This window comes from Corvus moneduloides, chromosome 7 (assembly GCF_009650955.1).
Source record: "Corvus moneduloides isolate bCorMon1 chromosome 7, bCorMon1.pri, whole genome shotgun sequence".
In the NCBI taxonomy this organism is placed as follows: domain Eukaryota; kingdom Metazoa; phylum Chordata; class Aves; order Passeriformes; family Corvidae; genus Corvus; species Corvus moneduloides.
In genome coordinates, this window is record NC_045482.1 from 4,954,473 (window position 1) to 4,978,936 (window position 24,464).

Below are 24,464 nucleotides of genomic sequence, written 5' to 3' on the forward strand. Positions count from 1 at the left end.
CATTTGGAAAAAAAAAAAGTCAAACTGCATGCACTTAGAATGACTTCTAATACTCTTCTCTGAGCAAAAAAACATGAATTCACGTAGGCTTTTTTTCCCCTTCAGTTGTTTTGGTCCACTGTACACTTGCAGCATCACTCTTAGCAATAAATGGAATTAATAATTTGTTGCAAAGCTTTAATTGATAGTTACAGGCACTTGGAAGTTAGAAACACAATTCTCATTTTACCATATTTATGATATTGATACTTTAGATGCTGGAATGTGTGTTTATTTAGATAGTAATGGTATCAGGATGCCAGCACTGACCTGCATCATTACCTGTAATTACCAATAGGCACATTCAATTACCATAGGCACAGTCAATAAGGCCTTTCCCACCAGCCACCCTGCAGACCATGAGTCTGTTTAGAGACTGACCTTTGGGTGGGTGCTGACTTGTGAAAGTGCTGCCAGTGTTGCTCGATGTACACTGAGTAGCTATAATTATGGGGACTTCTGTCCTTTGATTCATCTGGACCAAGTTGTCTTTGAACCCTGTATTGTAAGCTCAGGCTTTTTGACACTTCCAGTAAGTAAGCAGTATCTGCTGAAACAATGCCCTTATTCAATGCTTTGAAATCTTTGATTCTACTTTTTGTTTTTTAGCACAAATGGGATTTGTACACTGCTATTTATGAGATAGTCGTCCTTGACTGTAATTAATTTATTTTTAAAAAGATGCTGACAACGACAATATTTAATTGGTGGAAGGCATGTACCTCTCTGAACCAGCAGACAAAAGTGCTGTTTTAAGGCAGTTACTCTTTTTTTTGTGGGGGGTCATGAATTTTCTGTTTTATTCCAGTGATGGGGACAAAGCAACTTGGTGAATGTGCAAGCTGTACTTAATTCAAAGTGTAAACAAGTTACTTTAAGTATTTTAGGACTGAATTCTTCTACCACCTATTACAAGCAGGAGGAGGGAATAAATTCTTGGAAAAAATATTGGGCAAAACTAATGTATTCCATACTTCAGGACATGAAGCCATGTTTACTACTGGGGTCAGAAAGAAGTACTTCCTTGCAGACATTGTATTGCAGATTTGGGATTATGGGGCGTTACTCTGAAATACCTCCGTGGTCGGCACCAGGTGATTTGCCCTTACTGCTCTGCCAAACTCATGTGAATTTAAATACTGAAGTTTCAGTTACTTGGAAGATTTGAGTTGTTTTTGTTTCTAGTTTGTTTTATATACTGATAGAAGCTGTAAATTTTTTTTTCTGAGCAGGACAGAATTTTCTTCTGCATTTTAAGTTATTGCAAGATCAGTCTCAATGACACTGCTTATTCCAGTGTGCAGCTGAATAACTGATTTGTCTTAATCCTGGAATGGGAGAGAGAATGAATATTTTACCTGTACTGTGTGTTTGTTTTCTGTAGCAATGTTTTGGTGTCTTTTTATTGTTTGCCTAAAGGAGAGGGAAGGTAAGTGAAAAATGAGCTTTCCTCCAGTGAGAAAGTGATCTGTGGGCACACTAAAAAGGCAGCAAAAAAGAGGTCAGAGACATGTATATTTTCACTATGAAAAACTAGCTGTGGGGACTTGTTTCAGCTGTTAGAGGTAGGTTTCAGAGCTGACAGGTCAGTAGGAATAGAATTTGCCTGTTCCAGCAGCTATTGAACAACAGATAAAAAAGAAGTGGCTATCTCCTTATATTCACCTCTTTTCCCCATCCAAGCACAACTTAATTTTCTTCAGGATTCTGTTCCTCTCATGACTTTGCAGTTGGAAAATCTGGTATATTTATTTGCCCTACTGCTCTTACCTGCAGGCAAAGCTTGATCTAGATTGAAGTGTAATCCTCCTAGATTAATAAAGAAGCCCTTCCCCATGTCTGTGTCACTAAGCAGATGAGTAGCTCTTTGAAGAATGTTTTGAAGCTTGTGAAAATAATTTCTAGCAGAAACTTGCATTTAAAAAGATATTAAATATACAGATAGTAAAATGAACAAGCAAGTGTGCCTCAAGAAAAAAAGGTACTACATCTCTAGTCACTTGTTAATATTTCCCTTTCCGTGATGGATTTACTTCATAGCTGAACTTGAAAATCCTTCACAACTGGCACTGATGCTGGACAATTTCCTTTCCCAACTGTGGAAGGTATGTTTTCAGCTTTATACCGGCTAGCGCTTGTATTTCAATGCCTTAGAAAGCCTCGAGCAGCCTTGAGAGGTAGCACGGGCGATCTAGCACTTTAGTAGCTCTAAAATCGGTACCTGTATCAGCTGCAAAGCAAATACCATCAGCAGAAGCAAAGAGGGAGAAATATAGCTCCCTGCTTGCTCAATTTCCTGCAGTTGGAAGCTTTCAAATGAGACAGACAACAAGAGATGTTCACAGGAAGATAGCTGAGCTGAGAGAGAGCGGAGCCTCCCCTCGAGCATCTTTTATTCGGAGAAGGGGAAAGGGGAGGACTGGGGGCAGACCCAGGGTGACCGGCCAATCAGACACTGCTAAAGAGTTTGAGTTACATTTGGTTTTTTTGCCCTCCCTTAGAACAAAGGAGCTCAGAGCACATGGGCAGGAGCACATGTCTTTGGGAGGGGAGGCTCAGAGCAGGCAGCAACACCCAAGGTAGGTCTGGCTGCATTTATCTCTTTCAGTTTGTTACCTTTCAGATTAATCACTCATTTTGTATTGAAACATAGCCCTGGGCAGAGCTCCACATAACTACAAAACCTGCTGTATAGATGAAACCATGGAAAAAGAACATGTGATATTCTTCTGCTGGATTTTGTTTTGAAATGAGATGTTGCTTGTTTTCTGAGGAGCTTGGGATTATGGGCAAGACAACTGAGATGAACAGTGCATATGAGCTTGGTGGGGCTCTGGGATAGTGGTGAGAGGCTCTGGCATGTCCATCGCAGGTGCACTGTTGATTTTGGCTTTAGCTTGTCCTTTTTGCTTAGATCTTGATCCACAGTAGAACCAGAAAAGGTCTTCTTCGCTTGGAAATTATTTGTGTTGCAATTTTCTGGGCAAATTTTAGCGTTCCCTTTGCAAAATGATCCTCTCTGTATCTACCAATAGATTGATCAGGGCCTGTCATATCCCCATAGGCAGTGAAGGCCTAGTGTGCCCATAGGCTGTGCCAAGTGCGGGAGCTTGGGTGGGTCGGACGGTCGGGACGGACGGAGACAAGAGATCTCTGAAGTCAGATCTTGGAACATGCGGTTTATTGTAAGGGGCGTGGGTATTGGGGCACTGCTTAGAGCTGCCAGACTCAGCTCGGAGCAGGCCCAGGAGAGCAAGAGAGTAAGCGGGTAAGTAAAGAGAGAGAGAGAGCGAGAGAGGAATGAGAGTGAAGAAGTAGTAGTGAGAGTGTCTGAAGTCCTGGTTACAATACAATAAATCATCTTCTATACTGAATATTCTAATTGTCACTAACCAATCTAATACAAGATACAAATCCTATAGCATTTACATACAGCCTATAAGAGTTCTTATATTACCATAGAGTGTTACATCTTAACTTCTAAAAACTACTCTTTGGACCCCTTCTGCTGAGCTAGTAGGGTCTGCTCTGACCCTTGGACCTGCCTGCAAGCAGAGGGTATTGTTCAATCAAGAGAGGATTACCTTCAGTCGGCCATACCATTGTTTTCCAGTTGTTCAGTAACTAAGACTTGGTGGCTTTCGTTTCGATGTCACTTATAGTTTTCATATTCCCAAAATCTTTTGTCAGGCAATATATTTATAAGGCTTTCCTGTTTCATCTTCCCCAACACCAAGGACTGCTGGGGCAGTGGCTCTTCAGGGTACTTGGGTGCCCAGGACCAGCAAAGCAGATTCCTGGCTGCTGGGCAGAGTAGGCCTTTTTGCCAGTGTGTCTCTGAACAGCAGCTGTTTCCATTTTGTAACCTGCTAATTCCCAAGCACAGCAGGAGCATCCTGACTCTCTAGAGTTCCCCAGCACAGACCCCTTTTCCATACACTGGAAGGAGTCATGAGGGCTTTTGTCTTTGCTGTAAAAATGAGTTTTCCCTGTCATGTTCGAGAAATACACAATTTTTCTATGCATGTCCACTGACCCTGGTACCCATACATAACCAGTCTGAAACATTCACGAGAACTGACTACTGCAAGTACCCAAGTAAATGTTTTCTGGCTTTAGCCTGAAACGTGAGAAGCTTTATGCAAACTAAATCTTAGCACGATAGTGGGAACCAGGAGAAGCCTTCCTGTTCAGTAGTCTGGGATGTGGTCTCTTGGCAGCCAGGGCTTATCCTAGCTGGTTCTGTGGGGGTCTTGTGCCTGTTTGCTCCCATGATGCCTGGTCCTTGCCTGACCTTGTGGGAAGCTGGCTCAGTAAATTGAGCTGGGGCAATGCTAGTGCATTTAATGCTATTAAATGACTTAATTTCTACCAGTCCAGCTCTCTAAATTGTTCTAGAGCACTGATGAAGGGGAGGGGCAGGAATGTGTGTCTGGGAGCTGGAAAGCTTTTACTTGTCTTAAAGACAAGGATTTTAAGGAAGTTAAATGCTCCATTTTGAAAATAACGTTCACAGGATCAAACCACACTGATAGGTTGCGTTGCTCCCTGAAAGAAATCAAATTACAGTGGTTGTCAGTCTTGCTTAGTACATTTTAAACCACCTGCTTTCTATATAAATGGTACTATTATTAAAACTACTCTTACCTTGGAATTTAATTTTTTTTAAATTGTGAAGGACACAAAGCATAGGGTCACAGTGAAAATTTTGCACTTCCTGTTAACAGTCAGAAATAGTCTTGGCACAGGCTTTTGGTGATAGTCACAGGGAGATACGTATGGTAATAAACAGCCCTTCTGGGCTTTCTGCTGTGGGCTCTGAACTTTGCTGTGCTGCAGCTGACTAGCTTGCAATAAAGCCCTTGTGTGTGTCTTAAATGAAGGACTTTCCTGAGGTAGAAATTGCCTTCCTTGGAATTAGGGGAGGAGGAGTGATGTGTATTGTGAGGAAAAGCTAAGCCAGGAAACACCTGGCAACCAGATGGCCCTTAGCATGCTGCATTGTACCCACACCTTCATTAAGCATTATTTTGTCTGTCTCTGGGTAATAGATTTAGAGGTTTGGGGTCACAAAGAATTAGAAAATTGTAGCCAGTTGCAATTAAACATGAGTTATTTTTAGAGGACAAAGAACTGAGCTGAAAACTGAATTAGAGCTACTTGAAATGTTAGGGCTCAGATACTGGGGTGGTATTTTCTAGGTGACCAACAAAGTAGCCCATGCACTCCAGTCAGAGGCACAAAGCCACCCAGGGTGGTGGCAGGTGGGCTAGAGATGGCAGAGCTGTGAGCAATGGCAGTAATGTGGAACTGACATTATTTTACTTCCTGAGGGCAGCTGGCATTATGTACTTCCCTCTGAATATTCATGTGTTCAACAGATAAGGGTTATTTAGACTATTAGTAGAACTGTGTGGTTTGCACTGTGATTTGTATAAGCCTGGCTCAGTATATTACACTTATGTTTTACCTACATTTAATTTTGTTCTGTGTTTCCCCATCAAAGTGCCTGTAGTCCAAAAAGGGCAGGCTCAAGGTTTTTAAGTTTTCAGGTGAGTTGTGAGAATATTATAGGCAAATAGAGATCTGGGCAGAACAGTACATAACATTTTTTGTGTTGTTGACCAATTGGCAGCCGTTGGTGGCATGTGGGTGGTCAGGAATTCAGGCTGACCCTGTGTGGTTGCACAGAAGTGAGCAAGAAGAAACTGGTCTCCCTCCTACATCCTCAATACTCGTCTGCTTTCTCCAGCAGGTAAAAGAGGTGTGGCAGTACTGAGGTGTGTGGGTATGTTTTGGCTGTCTCACAGCTGCATTGGGAGATGCCTTTTCTTGAGGGAGCTGCTCTGTGAATCAGTGGCTCAGATCTCCTGGTTCTTGCTGAATCCAGGACTGATTGATACCACCTTGTAGTGCTTACCTGCTCATTGCCATGCCTTGAAAGGTCTTTAGCTACCTTGGGAGAATAATACATGCCAAAGAGACTTTGCTAGTCCAGGGGCTGTGTAAATGCAGAATGCCGTCCTTACAAACACTTTGGAGCATCTTCAGGAAGCTTGAATTGGTTGTTAATTACTTTCATTCTCATGATGTTGACGAAATAATAAGAGCATTGCTGGCTTTAATCCTGTATATTCTTTTGAGCAGCTTCATTGCAGAGAGTGTATCTTGTCAATTTCATATTAAAATGTTGGTAAGCACAACTTGAAAACACTTACAATTGGAACACTAATTTAATTACTTGTTAGCATTGATATCAAAGCCTATTATGAATTTAATGCAGTGAGTTCTGAGGAATCCACCTAAAAAACCTTGTTTTATGTATTGCTTCAGTTTTTACGTCTACATCCTGTGGGGTTGGTTCTACAGCTGAGATCCTTGTTAAAGACAATCTACCATTATGCAATTGAAGTGTTTGTGTTTTATTAAAAACAAGCCAATGATACTCTACCATATGATATGGGGCAGCCACATAAATGTGGAACAACTGTCTTGAAAGGGTGGATCAAGTTGTTCAGTATTTTTATTTTCTAGTCTCTCTGAATCTGAAAGGCTATATGGCATTTATTTTACCCTCAGGAGAGGAAAAATAAATCTTCGCCGTTCTTGAAAGCTACTGTCCCGGATTAGGCAGTCCTTACACTAATAGTTTGCTACCCAGAGAGGCAAAAATGTTCTTTTGCTGTGCATTGATGGTGTCTTCAACCAGTGAAAACTGCACAGCAGCAGCTTGGAAAGAAAAGCAGGGGAGATGTGCCTGAGGGATTTACTATGCAGCTCTTGGTATTCCCTTGAGAAGAGCCCCCCCTGTCTTGAAGTTGAAATTAAAATGTAAATCCTAAAATAGGTGTAATTAGGGTACTTCCTTTAGACAATGTCTGGTGCAGGCAGCTTTAGTTTTGGGTGTGTGCAGGTTTCTTCAGTGTTTGAGCAGCGAATGAGGGAGGAGATGATTAACAATTAGCATATTGTTTTGGTGCTCTCCAAAGTTGGGACAAAAAACAGAACATGAGTTCTTTTTCCCCAGCAGTCCTGCTGCTAACAGTGTGTAAATCTGATGACTTCTAAATGTACAGAATTACTGCTCCAGTAATGCATTGGTATTAAAATGAGCAGAAGGTTCTGGTATGGATCTTTCTGTATTTTGTGTGGCATTTTGCAGAGTTGAAATGGAAAAGTCCTGGGATATCTTGCCTTGGCAGGGGCTGCCATGGGCCTGCCAAAGTGCTAAAGACCTCTGTGAATTGGGTTGCAAGGTGGCTTGCCTTAGCTAGGAGTCTTTGTCTCTGCTGAGCTTGGGTTAGTCCTTGAAAGAAGCATATTTTGCAAACATTGAAAGTGGTAACACAGGCACAATAACCTCATTTTTGTCAGGGAGCTGGAGTTAGTTCTAACGCTGTGTGGAACTTCCTGGAGGCCTGAGCATGTATGAAGCAATAGGGAGAGTTTTGGTTGGAATGGGCCTGGGGAAGCAGGCTGGGACTCACTCCCAGCTGGAAGCTGAGTGACTGTGGTGTTATTCTTCGGTGTTGGGGTTTTGGCACCTGCTTTCACACTAAATCAGCTGTTGAGAATGTTGTAAAGGTCTGTAAAATGTCCCTGTAGAGGTGCTTAGGCTCTCTGTATATGTCTGACAACTTTAGGCTTCTTTTTATTTTTCCTTTCTTATCTTTTTTCCCCCAGTGTAGTGTAGGGTATGTTAATGACAAAATAGTTTCAAGACTTCAGATTTATAACCAAATAATAGTAGTAATTATTGTTTACAATATTACTTTTGTAGGGAATGTCATGAAGTACTTACTGAGATATGTCATACAGACATTCATGGTCTAAAGAGGTCTTAAATGGTCTTGAGTTTTATGGCTAAGGCTAGCATACCTTTTCAATCGAGAAAAAGGCCTCTTTCAGCCTAGCTTTTTAAAAGTGTTATGAAGGGGTGTTGTGTGTGATTTAATCATGGTCCTGTACATTGATGTTTACTTTGATGGCTCAGAGACATAAATCATATTATAGCAGTGCTTTAAAATAGTGCTTTTTCACATTGTCTAGCTTAATATATTAACTAGGGAGGCAAAAAGCAAAGCAGATGTTTGTTTTCCTTTTTCCATACTGAAAAAACTGTTGTTCAATTTTGGTTTTGCCATGTAGATTTTTTATGGTGACAACTGGTGAAATCATGCTGTTAGTCAGCTGGAAAAGTGCATCTTTATAAAATGTCATTTGATATACTGGAAAATGCTTGGCTGGGCTAATGCTGACACTTATTCTAAGCAAATAGATACTGCAGTTTCCTGGAGTCATATAATGGTCTACTTTAAGTCCTGTATTTGTGAATCTTGAGCTATGACTCAGGGATTTAATTTTTTTTTTTCCATTTGGGGAAGAGACTAAAATAAAGATGATTTTCTACAAGTGTCCAATCCTGAATCTGACGATTTTGTAGAGAATTACTGCATTTCTGTGAAACTTTAAAACCAACTCAGTTATTTACTACAGAATTAGTCCTGCTTCATAATGCCATTTTTTTTATTAGAAAAATTCTTCAGGAAGTTTTTTTCCCCCCCAAAGTGCTATGGATATTAAAATTTTCTTACAGAACTGATTTGCATTGCTGTGAAGTTCCCCAAGGATATTCCATACATTGATCCTTTTATTGATTTTCAGTAAACTTTTCATTGTACATCCTTACTCATAAAACTGTTTATACATGTGCATGTCTATGTGTGCACATATATGACTCCACTGAGCTGAATGGAACTTAATATACAAATACTACTGGAGTCTAATACTTGGACTGTGTTAAACAGAAACAGTGTCAACAGTAGGGATGTGACAGCCAATACATGAGAGCTGTCACCTGGACAGTTTTCAAGTGAAATATGTTTTACCAGCAGTCAACACTACATCATTCAGTTTTGCAATCATTTCAGTTCAGCACTGATGTGCATGAATGACTAAACCCTTCTGCATACTACATTCACATGCCAGGGCTATAGCTCCTGCACATACAGAAAAACTATAAATAGGAAGCTTTTCATACGACAGCAATGACTTACACAATAAGAATAATGTAGTGCTATGCCGAGGAAACAAATTGTAAAGAACATCTGTGGATAGTCTGTGAGAAATATGGTGTGTAATAAAGTATATGTAATCTCTCTCAGTTCAGTAGAAAACTCTAAAATGTAAAGAATGATAGAATAACCTGTACATGTCTTTTGAAATATGAACATTCATATTATAACAATCTTTATGATCAACTGACAAGAAAAGAACTATTAAATAATCTTATTAGAGTCCTGTTTTGCCCTACTTGCCAAGCTGAGATGATTTCTACAGTATATATTGATAAGTATGCCCCTTAGTCCTTTTCCCTCAGTTGCTTGGTTGCATGAATCATAACTGTGAGAACCTTAGATGGAATAAATAGGTTTTGTTTCTTGTTCTGTGAAGGGGAAGGTTCTGTGTTCTACTTTCTGTTGCAGGAGAGGCTGATGTCAGGTCTGGTTGTGAGGCTCAGGTTCTTGATTGAATCATGCCACAACCGGGCCAGGAGACACTTGAGAGACAGAGTCAGAGAAGTGGGTATTTGCTTTATTCGGCGCGCCGGGTGTGTGGGGATCGCTCCTCCAAACACACACACCGGTGCTCCCTACAACACAGTATTAAGGGTTAAGTTATGAATATTCATCACATTCCGTGGGACAGGTGTGGTTATACAAATTAGTTCTCGGAAGTCATTAGCATACGGGTCACGCATGCGCTGTGTTTCCTGGTGGTCGCGCTGAGGAAGATCTCTCCTCTTCCTCGGGGGTCTTTTCTGATGAAGACCAGTAGTCATCCTCTCATGAACTTTTCACCTTTCTCCCTGGGCATGTGTAGTCCTTTGAGGAATGATTCAGCAGTCTCTGAGATGATCCTTGTCCCCTCTATCTTGACAAGATTAGGGTGAATTCGGCTTCTCAGGCTTTGTAATCAACATCTTCTGTCTGAACTAACATTTGCTGTCTCCCAATAGTTAACTTGTGCTTACATGAGTTAGTTATTGACTGCCCCTTCTTCATGATTGCCAGCTTTACTCTCCTTAAGGAAGGGAGCTGTCATGCACGATTTTACCAAGGGCCCTGGATAGCAGATCGAGTCTGGGATTTCACTATGAATTCAATAGGAGAGCAGGAATAAAGGATAGAAAATGGTGATGTGTAATCTAGAGCCTGTTTGATTCACTGAAAAGAAACATGTATTATCATCTTCCATTGAAAGAGTTTCCAAAGGCAGATTAAATATTGTGGGAAGTTGTTGTCTCCTACTGAGACATTCTTTACCTAAAATCCTCATAAGAATTAAAGGCTGCTTTATATTCAGTTGGTAAAGTTAGTGCAGCACCCATTTGGTAACAAACCAATAGCTTTCATTTATTCTCTACATAGCTTGTGAGAAGGACAGTAGTAACTTGGATATGATTGTTAATGTTCTTTCTGTAATTTTCTAGACTGTCCTACAAGTGAGCAGCATAGAGACCTTGCTAAAAATTATGGCTTAATTACTGATGTATTGGGATTTATGAAGGGATTCCTTGCAGAGCAAGTGTAACCGATAACAAAATCAGTGGCCTGCCAGCTTTAGATGCTTTTTTTAAAGGAAGAAAGTGCATCCTTCAGTGTCACTTATACATTATTTCATGTATTGTATGGTGACTTTTGGGAAGGATGAGGGAGACATCCTACCTGTTTGGACCATGAACATAAGTTGGCAAATTAATCTAAAAACATAGATCTGTGAATATGCATGCAGGTGAGCATTCATGTGAGTTTTGTTCTGTACTCATTTGTCGGCGATTGAATAACAGACCCAGACCGGCAAGGAATCTGAATCACTTATTCAAAGGAGTGAGTTGGTTTTATACACTTTTCCAAGGCACAGTATTTCCTTATATGGCGTGACCTATCCCATGTTGCCACATCAGCAACACTTTCTCAATGTCCTTCTATGGGGTGATCACTCGCTGTTCACTCATCTGTCAGCTCCCGGCAGGCTCCTCTCCATAGGGGTCTGCCGTGTTTCACTTCCTCCCCCCAGGGGTCGGTGGAGACAAGCCTCTGCGTACCGCCATGCGCTCCTTTGTTCTGCCGTGTGCCTCTGCTGGCAGGTTTTACAGCTCACAACCCAATTCTACCTTGTAATTCCCCATACTCATTCAAGGAGCAGAGAGAGAGAGATTAGTTTGTGCTGGGTCTGAAACTGCAGTGTTTCAAAGGTAACCAACGTTTCTATTCACTCTTTCTTTGTATGGTATTCTACAGACTTGATAGGACAACAGTTAAGCCTGGACTGTAATCTCCGGAAATCTTATTTTGAGAGTTATTTTCCAGTAGAACAGCTAGCATGCTTTATAAATCTTGATGTGCTACTGGAAGGTCACCTGCTTAAACACCACCAATCAGTATTTACTTTTTAGGTATAAGTGAAATCTGCGCCTGAATTACGAATTGTTAGACGTTAGGGATTTTTTAGTTACTGTATCAAAGTTTCATTTTGGCATTTTCCAGTCAAAGACAAAATCTGGTTTTGGGTGGTTTTTTTCCAGTTTTGGTTGAGGCCATTCTCCTTTAGCAAAAAACAGATATCTTGTGGCATCAGTGCATGCCTGTGAGGTCCCAGCCTGTTCATTAGGGATAACAAGGAGTCTGTGCTTGTTGACTGTTGCACGGTTAGCACCTGAAGTGTGGTTATTCCCTTTCCTGCTCTTTAACCAGTGCATACCCTGCTGTGGCACTGTCGTCAGAGCTGTCAAGCCTTTGGGGCAAAACTCATCCTTTGCTCAGAACAGCCTCTGTTAGGAGAGAATCTGTGGGTATAAATTTCAAAATTTTAGGTATATTATAAAAAAGGCAGGTTTCAGTCTGCTCTGAAACTGGCTCCTAAATATGAAGGGAGAACTATGTTGATGCCAAGGGATCTACAGAGGAAAGGAATGCTTGAACTGAGCATTTTGTCTGTGTTCTGTGGTCCTCGACTCCACTGTTATGTCTGAAGTAGGTGGTTGTGTGTCTTTGTTGTGTGCGTCTTTGTCCCTTTGGTTGGACTGACAGTTGCCAGTGAATGCTTATAGAAGTGGCAGCCACCTCCTCTGCCCTGCCTCCTGAACTAGTGTGGGCAGGCAGGGGAGTGCTGCCTTTTAGGAGAAACAGCACTTCATAGTCCCTCTGTCCTCCAAAGATGTCTGGGTGATTTGTTATTTCCTTCATGGTTTTGATCTCAAGAGTATTATTTTGGTGCAGGTTCTTAAAGCCCTAATGCTGTTCCCACATGCATTGGTGATAACACCGTGCATTGTCCAGGTGCCTATACAGACTTCTGATTCATAAATGTTCATTAGTTTGTATCATGAATATTAATCCCATAAGCCAGCTCCAATCAGCAGCTGAATTGGGGCCAGGTTCAGGGGGGGAACCACGTCTCTTTGAGTGCAGGGCACATAGAGGAGAAAAGGGCTGGTCTCAAATCAGCGTGTCATTCAATTATTTTGGTTTTCTTGAGGCCTTGAGCAATGCAATGCAGGTTTTTCAAAGATGACATCACAAAATACTGGGATATGCTGCCAAATCCATGTGGGTGGAGAAAAAAAGGAGGTGTTACTGACTTTATAAACACTTGTGCTTCTGTTCTCAAGAAAGGAAGAAAAAAAGGAACAGACTTTCCCAGTGGTTCTCTGAGAATGTAAATGCCACAAAAGTATTTTGGTTAACGGCAGAAATGGCATTTCCTGTGCTGTCTTTATTGCTCAATTGCCTTGTCCTAGTTACATAAGTTGTATTTTATCAACTGGAGCATATGCATAGAAAACCAGTTGGAGAACTCTACAAGTCGTTCATCACTTTCTCACAATTTCCAGCTGAATTACTCATACTCACAGTTGCTGTGAAAAGAGTGCTCAGGTATCTGCATCAAAGCATTGAAGTTGCACCCTTTCACCTGTAAACTAAATATTTTTTGCCTTATATTTAATGATCTATAGGTAGAAAACTTGAAAATTAGCACAAACATCCATAATTTTCCACAGAGGCAAATCTCAAAAGTTTTTAGCAGTTATGCTGCTTTTTTCATCCTTGATAAAACCTTATTTCTTGTAGTGGTTGGAGAGAAATTAATTTTCACACTTATATTTACGCCTTATATGGTGAGGGATGCTTGTCACCAGCCTACATAAACCATTTGCTTTACAACAGTATATTGATCTGCCCAACATAATGTTTTATTTAGGTAACCAAATCTAAAGAAGATTCTTTTTATCAAGAGATTCTATGTGTAGAAAATTAATTATGACAGATGTGTAAGTAATGTTCAGATAATTTTGAATTCTTTAAAAGAGGACAGTGACTTTTTAAATATTTGGCAGTGCACAGTGTGGCCTGGAAGTAGAGACTGTCTATGGCTGTTCACTTTGATTCATAGGAGAAGAGGCTTAGAACTGCCAGGACTCATAGAACTGTTTGGTTGCTCTCCATTCTGGTCCTCTTGCTAGGCTGATATAAGATGGCCCTCTAAAGATGCTGTGTAGTTTTTATTAATCTTGTTATCAAGTGCACTCTACATTAAAAGAGTGCTTTGCTGTTCAGTGCTCTGAGATGCTGCAGAGCTGGGGCAACATTATTTGAAATAGTAATGACCAACTCAGTTCCAAGCAATCAAAGGAAGGAGATATTGGAAGAAAACAAACTAAAAAATCTAGCCCCAAATGGAGCTGAGGACACAGTGTTTAGAATAGCAGAAATGTGGGAATCCGTGAGGCTCACCTTATATTGCATGTCTCTGTAAGAGCAGGGATTTAAATTGTGTAGTGACTTTTAGCAAATTGGAATGTGAATGGAGGAACATACTTGGTTTTGCCTCTTTTCGCAAGCCTGACCTGAACCTGCTTGCTGGTGGAAGCTGTTAGCTATGGAGCTGTTGATCCCAGCAGCAAAACCAGCCTGTTGTACTAATCATTGAAGCAGGTATTGGGACTTCTAGGTCTTGTTTGCTTAAATTGGCCTAGTAGTGCCTTTCAGTTAGTGGCACTAGGGTGAATAATATAGTCAAGATTTGTCTTGGTATCTTCATTGTAAGCCGTTGGTCTTAAAATGTAAGTTATTAAATTACTGTAGATGAAACACCAAAGAGATTGGTCCTTGAGTCCCTTGGCGATTGTGGAATTGCAGATTAAGTCCTCACAATTTACTTAATCAAAGGATGTATTTATTTTTTCAGAAAACATTCTCTTGTGAGAAAAGTTCATGGAGTGGCTGATTGGAACAGAGGTACAGCTGAGACTCTCAGCTTCCTTCCGAGAGTAGCAAGCTCCTTTTGTGCATTTCTTTAGCAGCTTTCTATGATGTACTGATATGTAACGACTTGACTTTACTTTTTTGAACCTCTGTCAGGGAGAGATGGGCCCAAAACTCCTCAGCACTCACTATGGAGTAAAACTACTGTGCTGACACAGTGCCTCATAGATAATGTGGCTTGCTCCCAGTTTCCAACTGTTCTTCTTCCCAGTTTCTTCTTTGTTCTTCTCATTATAATTAATGCTGCAGGAGATATTTTTGTTAATGTTACTTGTCTTTCAAACCAAAAATTTCTACTCTTTTGTGATATGTCATATCATAAGGTGATACATCTCCAAGTTCATTGGATCTCTGATGTCAACAACAGTTTGTATAGTTCAGATTGTAGAACAGCTTTAGAGCATGGCATCTTTCCTGCTAGTCTGAAAAATCTAGATCCTCAAAGAAAATGAGTACAAGTGTTTGGCTCTTCTCTGAAGTGATCTGTTGCATTCCACATGCTTGCAGGTGTGGATGTAGGGGCCAAAACCTATAAGGCTGGTATTTTCAAAAGGATCTGAGTGAAATGTAGTGGGAATTGGGATGCATACAAGTCCTGAATTTCTTTTTACACAGGCCCATTAAATCATGTGCAGCTCATGGCGGCTGGCTACTGCCCATGCAATTTGTTCCCTCATATGTAATCTAAGTCAAATGTTCCCTTTCTGAGCAGCTCAGTGTGTGGGTAGGTGACTGCATGGAGCTGTTTGAGGTAGACATTCAGGCTGCCCAGGTGCCACCTGGCTGAGGAACCTGTTGTCCTCCTCCCAATTGTGCCAGAGGACTTTGGCCTTGATGTTGATGTCCTCATTCCCTCCATGCAGTTTAAGTAAGACCAAAGAAGAAAAAAACTCTTAGGTCTTGAGTACAGGAACAACGTTCCTCTTCAAAAAGTGTGTCATTATTTCAGCTCATGAGATGGAATGAGGAAAAAGGCTTTAGTGGTCATAGTTAAGTTTTTGTTTTGAGAGAAAGAGAACATGTGAACTTGTTGCTCAGTTTACTTTTCCTAATGCTCATTAAATTTATCTTCAGTGTATTTTCATTATGTTCACGTTATCTAATGAGCTTGCAATGACTCCTTCTCTTTTTTCACCCCCAGTTCTCATCTCTGCTATCACCATGAAAATAAGCATTCTGTAGAAATGGGTTTTGCTGCTCTAAATGGAGTTCTTTTTAATAAATTTGATTCAGTGTCTAAAACCAGAAAAGTCATGGTTTGTCTCCTGGATCAGGTGACTGTAGTGATGAAGACCAGCTAACACAGGAGCTTTTGTTTTGTTCTTGGAGACAAGTAGTTTTTCTGACAAAGGATATGCAACTTTAGAAAATCAGGAATTACAACTACTTTGACATCTGGTGTCAACCAAAAAAACTGAGTGTGCTCAAGTATCAGAATTCTTTTTTTTGGTGGTTAAGACTGTGTTTCCATCATAAGGGCTTTTAGTATCTTTAGGGATTACAGGATAATAGTAACTTGGCAATTAAAGAAAAAAGAAAAATTTGCCAATTGAAAGTTGGCTTCAGATATATTCCCCTGAGTAGATTTCTTTAACCATATCATAACAAAAAAAAAATTGTTAGATTATATCAGATAAAAAAATTCCTAGCAGTCTGTCATCTGGGGTTGGATCTCTGTGGTGAGAACTGCCATCTCAAAAGGTGAAATTCAGTTTTGCTGTTGCCACTTGAAATTTTACTTTTTAAAATGCCTGTTTTGTTTTGTTGTTGTTGTTGTTTTCATAAAGCATGCTTAGCCTTCCTGTAGTTGCAAACAATCTGTGTGTCTCCAAATTCTAGCTCTGCTGCAAGTGCTGGGAGGTGAGGCTCCTGGGTCGTGTTGGTAAGTCCTGGCACGCATCTGTCTGCCCCTCTAGAGACACAAGTATGTTTAAGGTTGTGTCCCTGCATGCCATGGCTGTTAGTGAGGGCTAGCTTTTTCATCACACAGCATGCTGCGACAGTGCCATATGGATGCATGTTTATGGATACAGATCGTGATCCCTGCAGTGTGCTCTGGAAAGAGCCATTCTGGTTCCACTGGAGTGCTTTAAAAAGGAGTGGATTGCTCTGGGAAGCTGTGACTCCATTGTGTTTCTGCACGCCTTCCATTCCCCCTTCTTCCTTTGCCTTCAGTAGAACCAATGCCTTGCATGAAACCCAAGTGATTTTCAAGAAGTCATTCCAGTCTGCTTTGCAATAATTCTCTCTTTGAGTGAATTTATTTGGCAAATTAGCAATAGTGTCTGGCATACTGCATGCACAGTTTCCTGAAGGGAAAAAAAAAAAAAGAATTTAATATGAAGAGTTAGTTTACGTGTCTCTGTTTTGAAAATGAATTTTTGTCCTGTTCTGGAAGCTGAATGAATAGTCTTAGAAGCACAGAGGAACAGGAGTAGTAAACATGCAGCTTCAGTGCAACACTTGAGATACTGCCCTATGGAGAGGCAGACCTGGAGACTCCAGCCTAGCACTTTGGGGTGGAGTTGCTGAAACAATCCTCTCTAAATAACAGATCTTAGTGTTTGTTTTGCTGTTTTTGAATAAGTTGTGAATCCTTGTTTGCATTATTCATCAGGCCTCAAAGATGGAGAAATAGCATTTAATGAACTCATGCACAAATATTTTTCCATCAATAACTGAATCAATTCCTGGAGGGCGAGCATATGTTTCCATTTGAGGCATGTGACCATTCAGACCTTTGCATCTTTGCTGATGCTACCACTGAAGAGGCCAGCTGTGTGGATAATGGATCTTGTTACCCAGCTTTCTGTCTCTCAGCAGCTGGATTGCACCATCATGGAATTTCATGCAGGCTATTTGCATGAGGGTTGGGTGAAGCAGCACAGTGAGTGAGGCCTAGGGAAAGCTATTGCAGATAGGCAGTGCGGTAATACCTCCCAAAATAATATTTTTTTGTTTGTCCACTTCTTGGAGCTCTTGTGCTTGTGGCAGAGGTTACTGCTTCAGCCACTGATGCCCGTTCCTGGCTGAGACAACTGTGCTGCAGGCTCTCTCTCCCAGTCTGGTGATCTGAGTAACTGTGCTACCTTAGCTTGGTTCAACAAATTCCTGTAAGTAGCTGGATTGACAGCTTGTGGGGAGGCAGCCCCAGTAGGAGATAGTGTGTTTATGGTGGCTGGGGAGTAGTAACTGGAGAGCTACCAATGCATTTTCTTTTGTAGGCAGTATGGGAAGGCCAGATTTGTGTTTATTTTTTTAAAATCTTTCTTGCAGTTTAAAAGCAGCTCTGTGTTTAGGGTAAGTGTTTGCATTTGAGCCTTTGGAACTGCTTGTGATCAGAGGCACTAGCAGCACCTGCAAGTGGACACCTTAGCTAATGCTTGGTCCCTTTGCAGTTTTGTGACATCTTGGGAAGGGAGTTTAAAAGACTTGGAGAAACTGGTGGGGATGAGTGGGTGAATTGAAAACAAAATCGTTTGGTCCAACCTATAATTGCAGGAAGATGTGTTCCTTTGTTTTGTAGACAGAGTACTTTCAGGGCTTTGCCCTTGCTGGCTAGGATTACATGGGCCATGTGACAATCAAGGGCGTTCTCTGCTGCTATAGACCTGTGGTAATTTATAACTGGATGGGTCATTTAATTTCTTGCTGGCAGGTTAGGAATTTTTCCTGTAGTTTTGTACCCTCTCTTGTTACTAGGTCTTTGCAGATTTAGCCTTGACTTGCATCTATGCCGGAGATGAGATGCTTGCTGGCAGCAGCTGCATAGTTTGTGTGTGCAGGTTTGAGTGGTTGTCCTGAAAAGTCTGATAGAATTAGATGGAGTTCTTAGATTTCACTCTCTGACCAAAAGATGACAGTGATTTGCTTAAAGATATCCTGGCTGCTTAATTACATCCTTTATTTTTGGAGGATTCCAGTCACTTCAGATGAGGGATCATAAATATCTAAAATGTGTTCCTTTTACAGAATTTTATTTAACTAAATGGATTGCATGACACTAGACTGTAGCGGTGCAGGTGGCTGCAGCTACTCTTTGTCCTGAGGAGAACTCAGACAACCAGCTGTGGTGGTTATCGACCCAAGTTTAGCATGTAACTTTGCAGTCATGGTGAGAACCCATGATTCCCTTGTTTTGCCTTTTGCATGTTTTCCCCTGATGGGTTAATATTTTGTCGTCTTGTTTTATGTATGAAGTTATGTATATTCATCTTCCTTCTTTATATGTATTAGTTCTAGAAAGTTCCTTGTTCCTCGACGCCCCATTGGATCCTTCCCTGAGTCCCTCCTATGTGTTGTTCCCATTGGTTCCCTTCCTGTCAATCCCACCTGCTTGTCTCTATCCCATTGGCTCAGATCCCTTTCCCCAACTATTCTGTACCCAGTGTAAGATCCCTAGACCCTCCCAGCAATTGGCCTCTTTGTCCCTGTCTTTTCATGGGGAATAAGCCTGCGTGGAACACATATGGAGAGTTCCCTCTCTTTACTTCTTTGCCTTTGCCTGCGTGCCTGCTTAAAAGCAACAGGAAGATATAGCCCCTTTTGGGTGAGGAGCTCTAACCCATTTTCATTGTGTGTTGGGCACTGAGTGCTGCCTTCCAGAGGGGTTTCAGTGTTGACCTCCGGGCTTCTTTGTGTCGGCATGCGAGGGGTAAAACCCCCTTCTGCCAGCTCCCAGTGGCTGGAAACCCCTCCACTAGACCAACCTCTCCAGGCATTGAGACACTTTTGCTGCACAGAGACTCAAGTTTGTTTTCAGAAGCTAGTGAGGGTTTTCTCTTTCACTCAGGCTCAGTTTTCTGAGTCATTCAGTGAAGTTTTAGTATGTTTTCTTCTTGGTAGGGAGTCTGATCACTGAGAGTTCAAATGATTGCTCCTTTTTGTGTGAGAAATACAGTCTGTCACAGCAAGCAGCGGTGGATAGACGTGAACTCCACATGTGCCACTGCATTTCTGAGAAATGCCGTAACAGTGGTATAATGTGTCATTGGGAGCCACTGTGCTATTTCCTAGTAAGATTTAGCTCTAAGCTGGAGTTGTAGCCATAAAATACTTTTGTTCAGATGTAATACATCGCATCATGGTGTTTCTTGCTTTCCAGACAGAGGAAAAGCGTTGAATCTCCAAAACATAATGGGAACAGAGGTCTCACTGCAAAGTAAGTTAAGAGCAAAGGTTTGACAAAGTAAATCAGAATTTCTGGTAAGCATCTTATCTTATATCTGATTTTGGGAGTGCCACTCTGCAGAATTGTAGTGCTTTCCTGTCTCAGTTGCACACAGGTGCATTGTTTTTTAGCTGAAAAGTGCTACAATCCACCCTTCAGACAGGTGAGCTCTGGAATCACAGCTAAGTATGAGTAGGGCATAGTATGGCCAGTTTGAGGTTCTCCAGTGTAAAAACAACATTGTTGTGTACTGGAATTAGTCCAATGGGTGATTAAGGGGACAACAAGGTTTGAGGAGAAACACAGAGGGAAATGTTTTTCTTCCATCTGGAAATGTTTTTCTTCCATCTGCCAAGAGGGGAGGTTATGGAGGAGTTTCAATGCTGCCTTTAGCTACCTTGTGGGTAGAGAGGGTATTAGGTGCTGCCAAACTCTTCTTGAAGTGCACGATGAAGGAGCCAGGGCAAAGGATACAAGTTGAAACAGGTAAATTCCAGGTAGATACAAGAAAAACTTTTGTATCATGAAGGTGGTCAAACATTGGAACAGAGACTCTGGGTGGTTGTAGACTCTTCAGTCCTGGAGATATTTTGAAGCTCGATTGGATGAGGTCTGGGTGAACTGCTTGAGACAGATGCATAGACAAGAGACCTCAAGAGGCTCCTCCAGCCTGTGTCATTCTGTGATTCTAGATCTGTGTGAAGACTGTGGCCTCTTGAATGGAAACTGATGAGGAGGATCAGATGTGCTTGAGAGTAGTCAGCTCTTGTGTGACCTATGGGTTGAGTTCTAGCATTGACTTTGAGTGTTACAGATACAGTAAAGCAGGTGTGCAAGTCCTTCTCCCATATCAGCTCATGCTCTGCTGGCGTTCTGGTTTGGAGGGTTTGCTGTAAGCTGTTGAACAATAATTTCGTGTAGATATGGTGGAGTTGCGAAGAACAGCAAAGGAACATCAGTGGATATACAAAACTAGCTTTCCAAAGCAGACTAGTTTTTTCCACTCCTATATTTGTATACCCTAGCTGCTTATTAAAAGGAACTCTTCTATGTGATGTTCCTGGCCCGGCAAAGAGTCTATTTTAAGTGACAGAGAAGGAGCTGTATTGTTTTTCCTGAAGAGAGAGGGCACAGAGGCCCAAATGGGTCATCGGAAGTTCATAGCAAAGATAGGAAGAGGGTGGTTTTGTTCACAACACTTAACAATTCAGCTGCTGAACAACCACATGACCCATGGACAATTCATGGTCAAACCAGCTGATTCTGCACAGCAGCTATTCTCTCTGAGTATCAGAATGTGCCCCCTGATTGTAGGTTGCATTTTTCCTGCTCCAGCTAGTCTGTGGGTGACAAATGTTTTTACTAAGTTCAAGCTGCTGGCTGTTGTTATTACTTGTGCCAAGGTTAAATGTCTTCTGCCTGGTTAAGACTGACTTTTATGAGGTGGAGTGTGGAAAGTGAATGAACCTGGGAGAAAAACAGGAGCAACACCAGCTTCTGGTTTGCATCTCAGTACCACCTTGGGAATCTGCTATGGAAATGCTTAGACTAAAAAATGTGTTTCTTTAATTATTGAAAACATCTTTCATAAGCTCTTAAAAAGTGTTTGAGATAAACAGCACCTATCATTTGTGGCTAATATCAGACTATTAGTAAGATTTCTTGCTTTCACAGTGATCTCTTCATTCCAGTGCATTACTGGGCTTGGGCTCTCTGAGCCCTGCACAGTATCCCTTAGCAAATGTGTATGGCTTGGGAATATATGAACTTCGTATTTGTGTAACCATCACTCTAACAGCAGAATTTCACTGACCTCTGAAATTTTATCTGGTAGGTTCTGATCAGACAAAATTAATCAGTATAATTTCTCTGGTGCTGAAAGCTTCACATGTACTGCAAAATGGAGTGTGAGAAAATCTACCATAATGTATTTCCTGAACAAATCTTGTTGCTTCTCTGTCTTGGAGAAGGATCATAATGATGATTCTCTAGATACATTTGCTTTCCATCTGTCTTGGTGAATGAGAAAGGGAGATGGAGTAGGAAATCTAAACTTTGTTTTAGAGGTCTTACAGGCACCATTGCCTATAAGGCAGTATGTTGTTTAACAACTCAGGGGCTGTTTGCTTAAACTACAGGAATTGAGCTAGGACCACTTTACTTTTCACTAATAGTATGTTCTTGGGGAGTAAAATGTTTGTTTGTATCTACTGTCCCAGTGTTATTACTATACAGTGAGGGTTGGTAAGTCTTTTGCATTTTTATTTAGTAGGTGGATCACACACAGACAAAGAAACATTGAAGAAGCAAACCAAAGCCAACTAAACCAACAAGAAAATGAACAAAACATCTGTGTCTGGGTAGAGATGTTTAATTAGTTCTCCCCTGTGGTCTCTTTCCTATCCTGCTAACATTGCTTTGGTCAGTATCAAAAATACATACTTTGGAGTTTCCCAAATATGTAGTATTTGCGTATTGACCCAGACAGCAGCTGTGGTGTGTGATTTGCTTGTGTGGGAGGAGGAATTGGGAGGTTTGGGAGGTGCTTGTGTATTGGAATCTCAACCTTCACCTCTCTGTCCTCCCTGTAGGAACAGCTGGGAGCTGTGCTGCTCCCCTTGAGAGATCAGGGGTGTGTTTGGTGTCTTTAAATCAGAAAGTCTTCAGAAGTTCTTACAGTATTTCTGATGCAGCATGACTCAGATGAGGTCCTGATTTCATCTGTAGCTCCATGACATGTCTGGTATGAAAAAAATTGTCTGATAGCATTTTATTTTCATACTTGGCGAGTTGTTGCATACCACTAATCTTCTCTCAACAGGATGATAAGTTTATTTCCATTGATATATTAAGATACTAAATATAATACTATTACTATATTAAGATACAAAAAAACCAGTATACTACAGCCAGTAGAAGTGGTCTGTGAATGGTAAACAAAACATAATTTTTTAGTGTCATGATACTAAATGAATTGCATTTGCATGAAATAATCCTTCATTTGCTGTATTGCTGTTTCTGTTTTGCTGCTTCTTTCCTGCTATTAATTGCTTAGTTCAGCTATGGTAGCTTTGTTTCACTGCCTTTGTACTATGGGTGAGGTTTGTGTAGGAAATAATGAACAATGAGTGGAACTCATTGGCTTTAGGATTTTGTGTTTGCTTGCACAATTAAATATGTTCTAAAAGGCTGAAATCCCAAGTATATTATTGCTGCCACTATAAAGCCAGACATGCTGCTTACATGTTTAAATATCATTATTTAAGGCTGACTGAATGACAGGTTTCTTCCTCCATACTGGGTAAAAGTCTGAAAATATTAGGGTGTTTCTTACAAGAATGCCCTATAGAACTACTGATTGCTTAGATTTACAGTCCTTTAGAATATTACTGATACCTTAAATAAACTGTGTGTCCACACAGGTGAACATATATTCTGCTGATAAACATATTTTTAGATTTTGATGTTCTTGACTAGGACTGACAGAACTGTGCCAAATATACATCCCAAGTTTGTGAGAAGATTTACTGTCCAAGGAGATAGGTAATTTTCTTTGGGCCTCTGTTATTCTGATTTTCTTGGAGCCATAATCCATGAAGCCAGTTGGGTTTAAGGGTATAAATATTGTTGTAAATGAGACAATAATACAATTCCTGTGAGAAGCCTGGTGGTTAGTTGATGATCATTAATCAGTACTTTTTTTCTCGTTTCTAAACAGAGTGGAGAGCAAAGCAGAGTGTCCATCAAATGAGTACAGAAATTATTGTTAATCCTTCTGAAGTGCCTTCTGGTGGTAATGAAAACTGCATACACAATTAAAAAGAACCAAAAATAGTATTTGTCCAGATGAGAAGTCATGACGAAGAGATAAACAAGGCAACATTAATGAGCTGTCAGAACTGTCTATGCGCCAAAAGAACAGAGAATAAAATCAGTTTGGATTTCAGCAGCTAATTCAGGACAGAATGTCACTGAGGGCAGCAAGCCCCAAACTTTATCAGTATTTAGGGTGTGTTCTGATCTGTCCCAGGGCATTTATTTACTGTTTTTCTTACTGAAATTGAAGATGTTTCGCTCCTAAAGCAGAGCTTCCCCTTTTTTAATTCAGCCCTGTGGAAATCTTAGTATGTGCAAAGAGTTGTCGAGTGGAGTCTGCGGAGTTGCAGCAAGGCTGAGAAATGTTTGTGATGCTTGAAATTGGGGCTTAAGTTTTAATGTGGCTTAAGTGGATGCTGAAGCTAAGTGTCCTTGCTATAAAACTATTCATGCTGCAGCAGGAACTGTGTGTGTGCTGCAAGGGAGGCTGCCTAGGTTAGGCAGCATAATTATTTGTAGCAAGATGTTGTTCTGGACATCAGAGTAAGACAAGGATGGAGGAGAGCTGAACCCTGATTAATCCAGAGATACAGCCATGCCCTGCTGTCCCCACACATTAGTAAAGTGTCTGCTCTCTGTTGTCCCCAGCTTGAACATGTACTTCCCTTTAAGGAGAGCATCTGCCTTTCAAGGGCTGCAGAAGGTGGCTTCTCCCCTGAGCTGGTCTTGCTGTCAGTAGGGCTGGAAATGTAGGACTTTGGCTAATGGTACTTTTTAAGAAGTGGGTTGCAGCAGCTCCAGTGTTAATAGCAGAACTGTAAACTCTGCCCAAAATGACTGAGGACCAGGTGCGAGGTGTTTGTGTTAGCCTTGGTAGGTAATGAGCTATGATGTCGTACCAGCTGCTCACTACATTGTCCCATACCCATTCTCTCAAATTAACCCTTGTGGTGCATTTTTCTACTGAAATAATTCCTTATCATAGTAATACTGTCCCTACCCAGCTCCGTGGGGTCCCGCGTGCCCCCACAGAAGCACAGGTGGGTTCAGTAATACAGTCGGTAGCAAAGAGTTGAGAAGGGCGTTTGCGTGCGTTCCGCCAGGAGCATTTA

The 24,464-nt window shown here is 41.1% G+C and overlaps 1 protein-coding gene across 44 annotated transcripts in view; it reads left to right on the plus strand.

The window, feature by feature from the left end:
• MAP2 (microtubule associated protein 2) overlaps positions 1 to 24,464 on the plus strand; it is a 248,766-nt gene that overhangs the window by 8,993 nt on the left and 215,309 nt on the right. For 38 of the 44 annotated variants that reach the window (XM_032115035.1, XM_032115036.1, XM_032115029.1 and 35 more), the window contains exon 2: positions 16,206 to 16,290. The exons of 3 other annotated variants lie outside the window; for them this stretch is intronic. Coding sequence is in view for 1 of the 41 variants with exons in the window: in XM_032115008.1 (XP_031970899.1) it covers positions 16,206 to 16,290 (85 nt within the window). In the remaining 40 variants the exon portion in view is untranslated. Of the gene's footprint in view, positions 1 to 9,547; positions 9,560 to 16,205; positions 16,291 to 24,464 lie in introns of those variants that run through there. 3 more of the 44 variants (XM_032115020.1, XM_032115014.1, XM_032115011.1) reach the window with 2 other exon arrangements.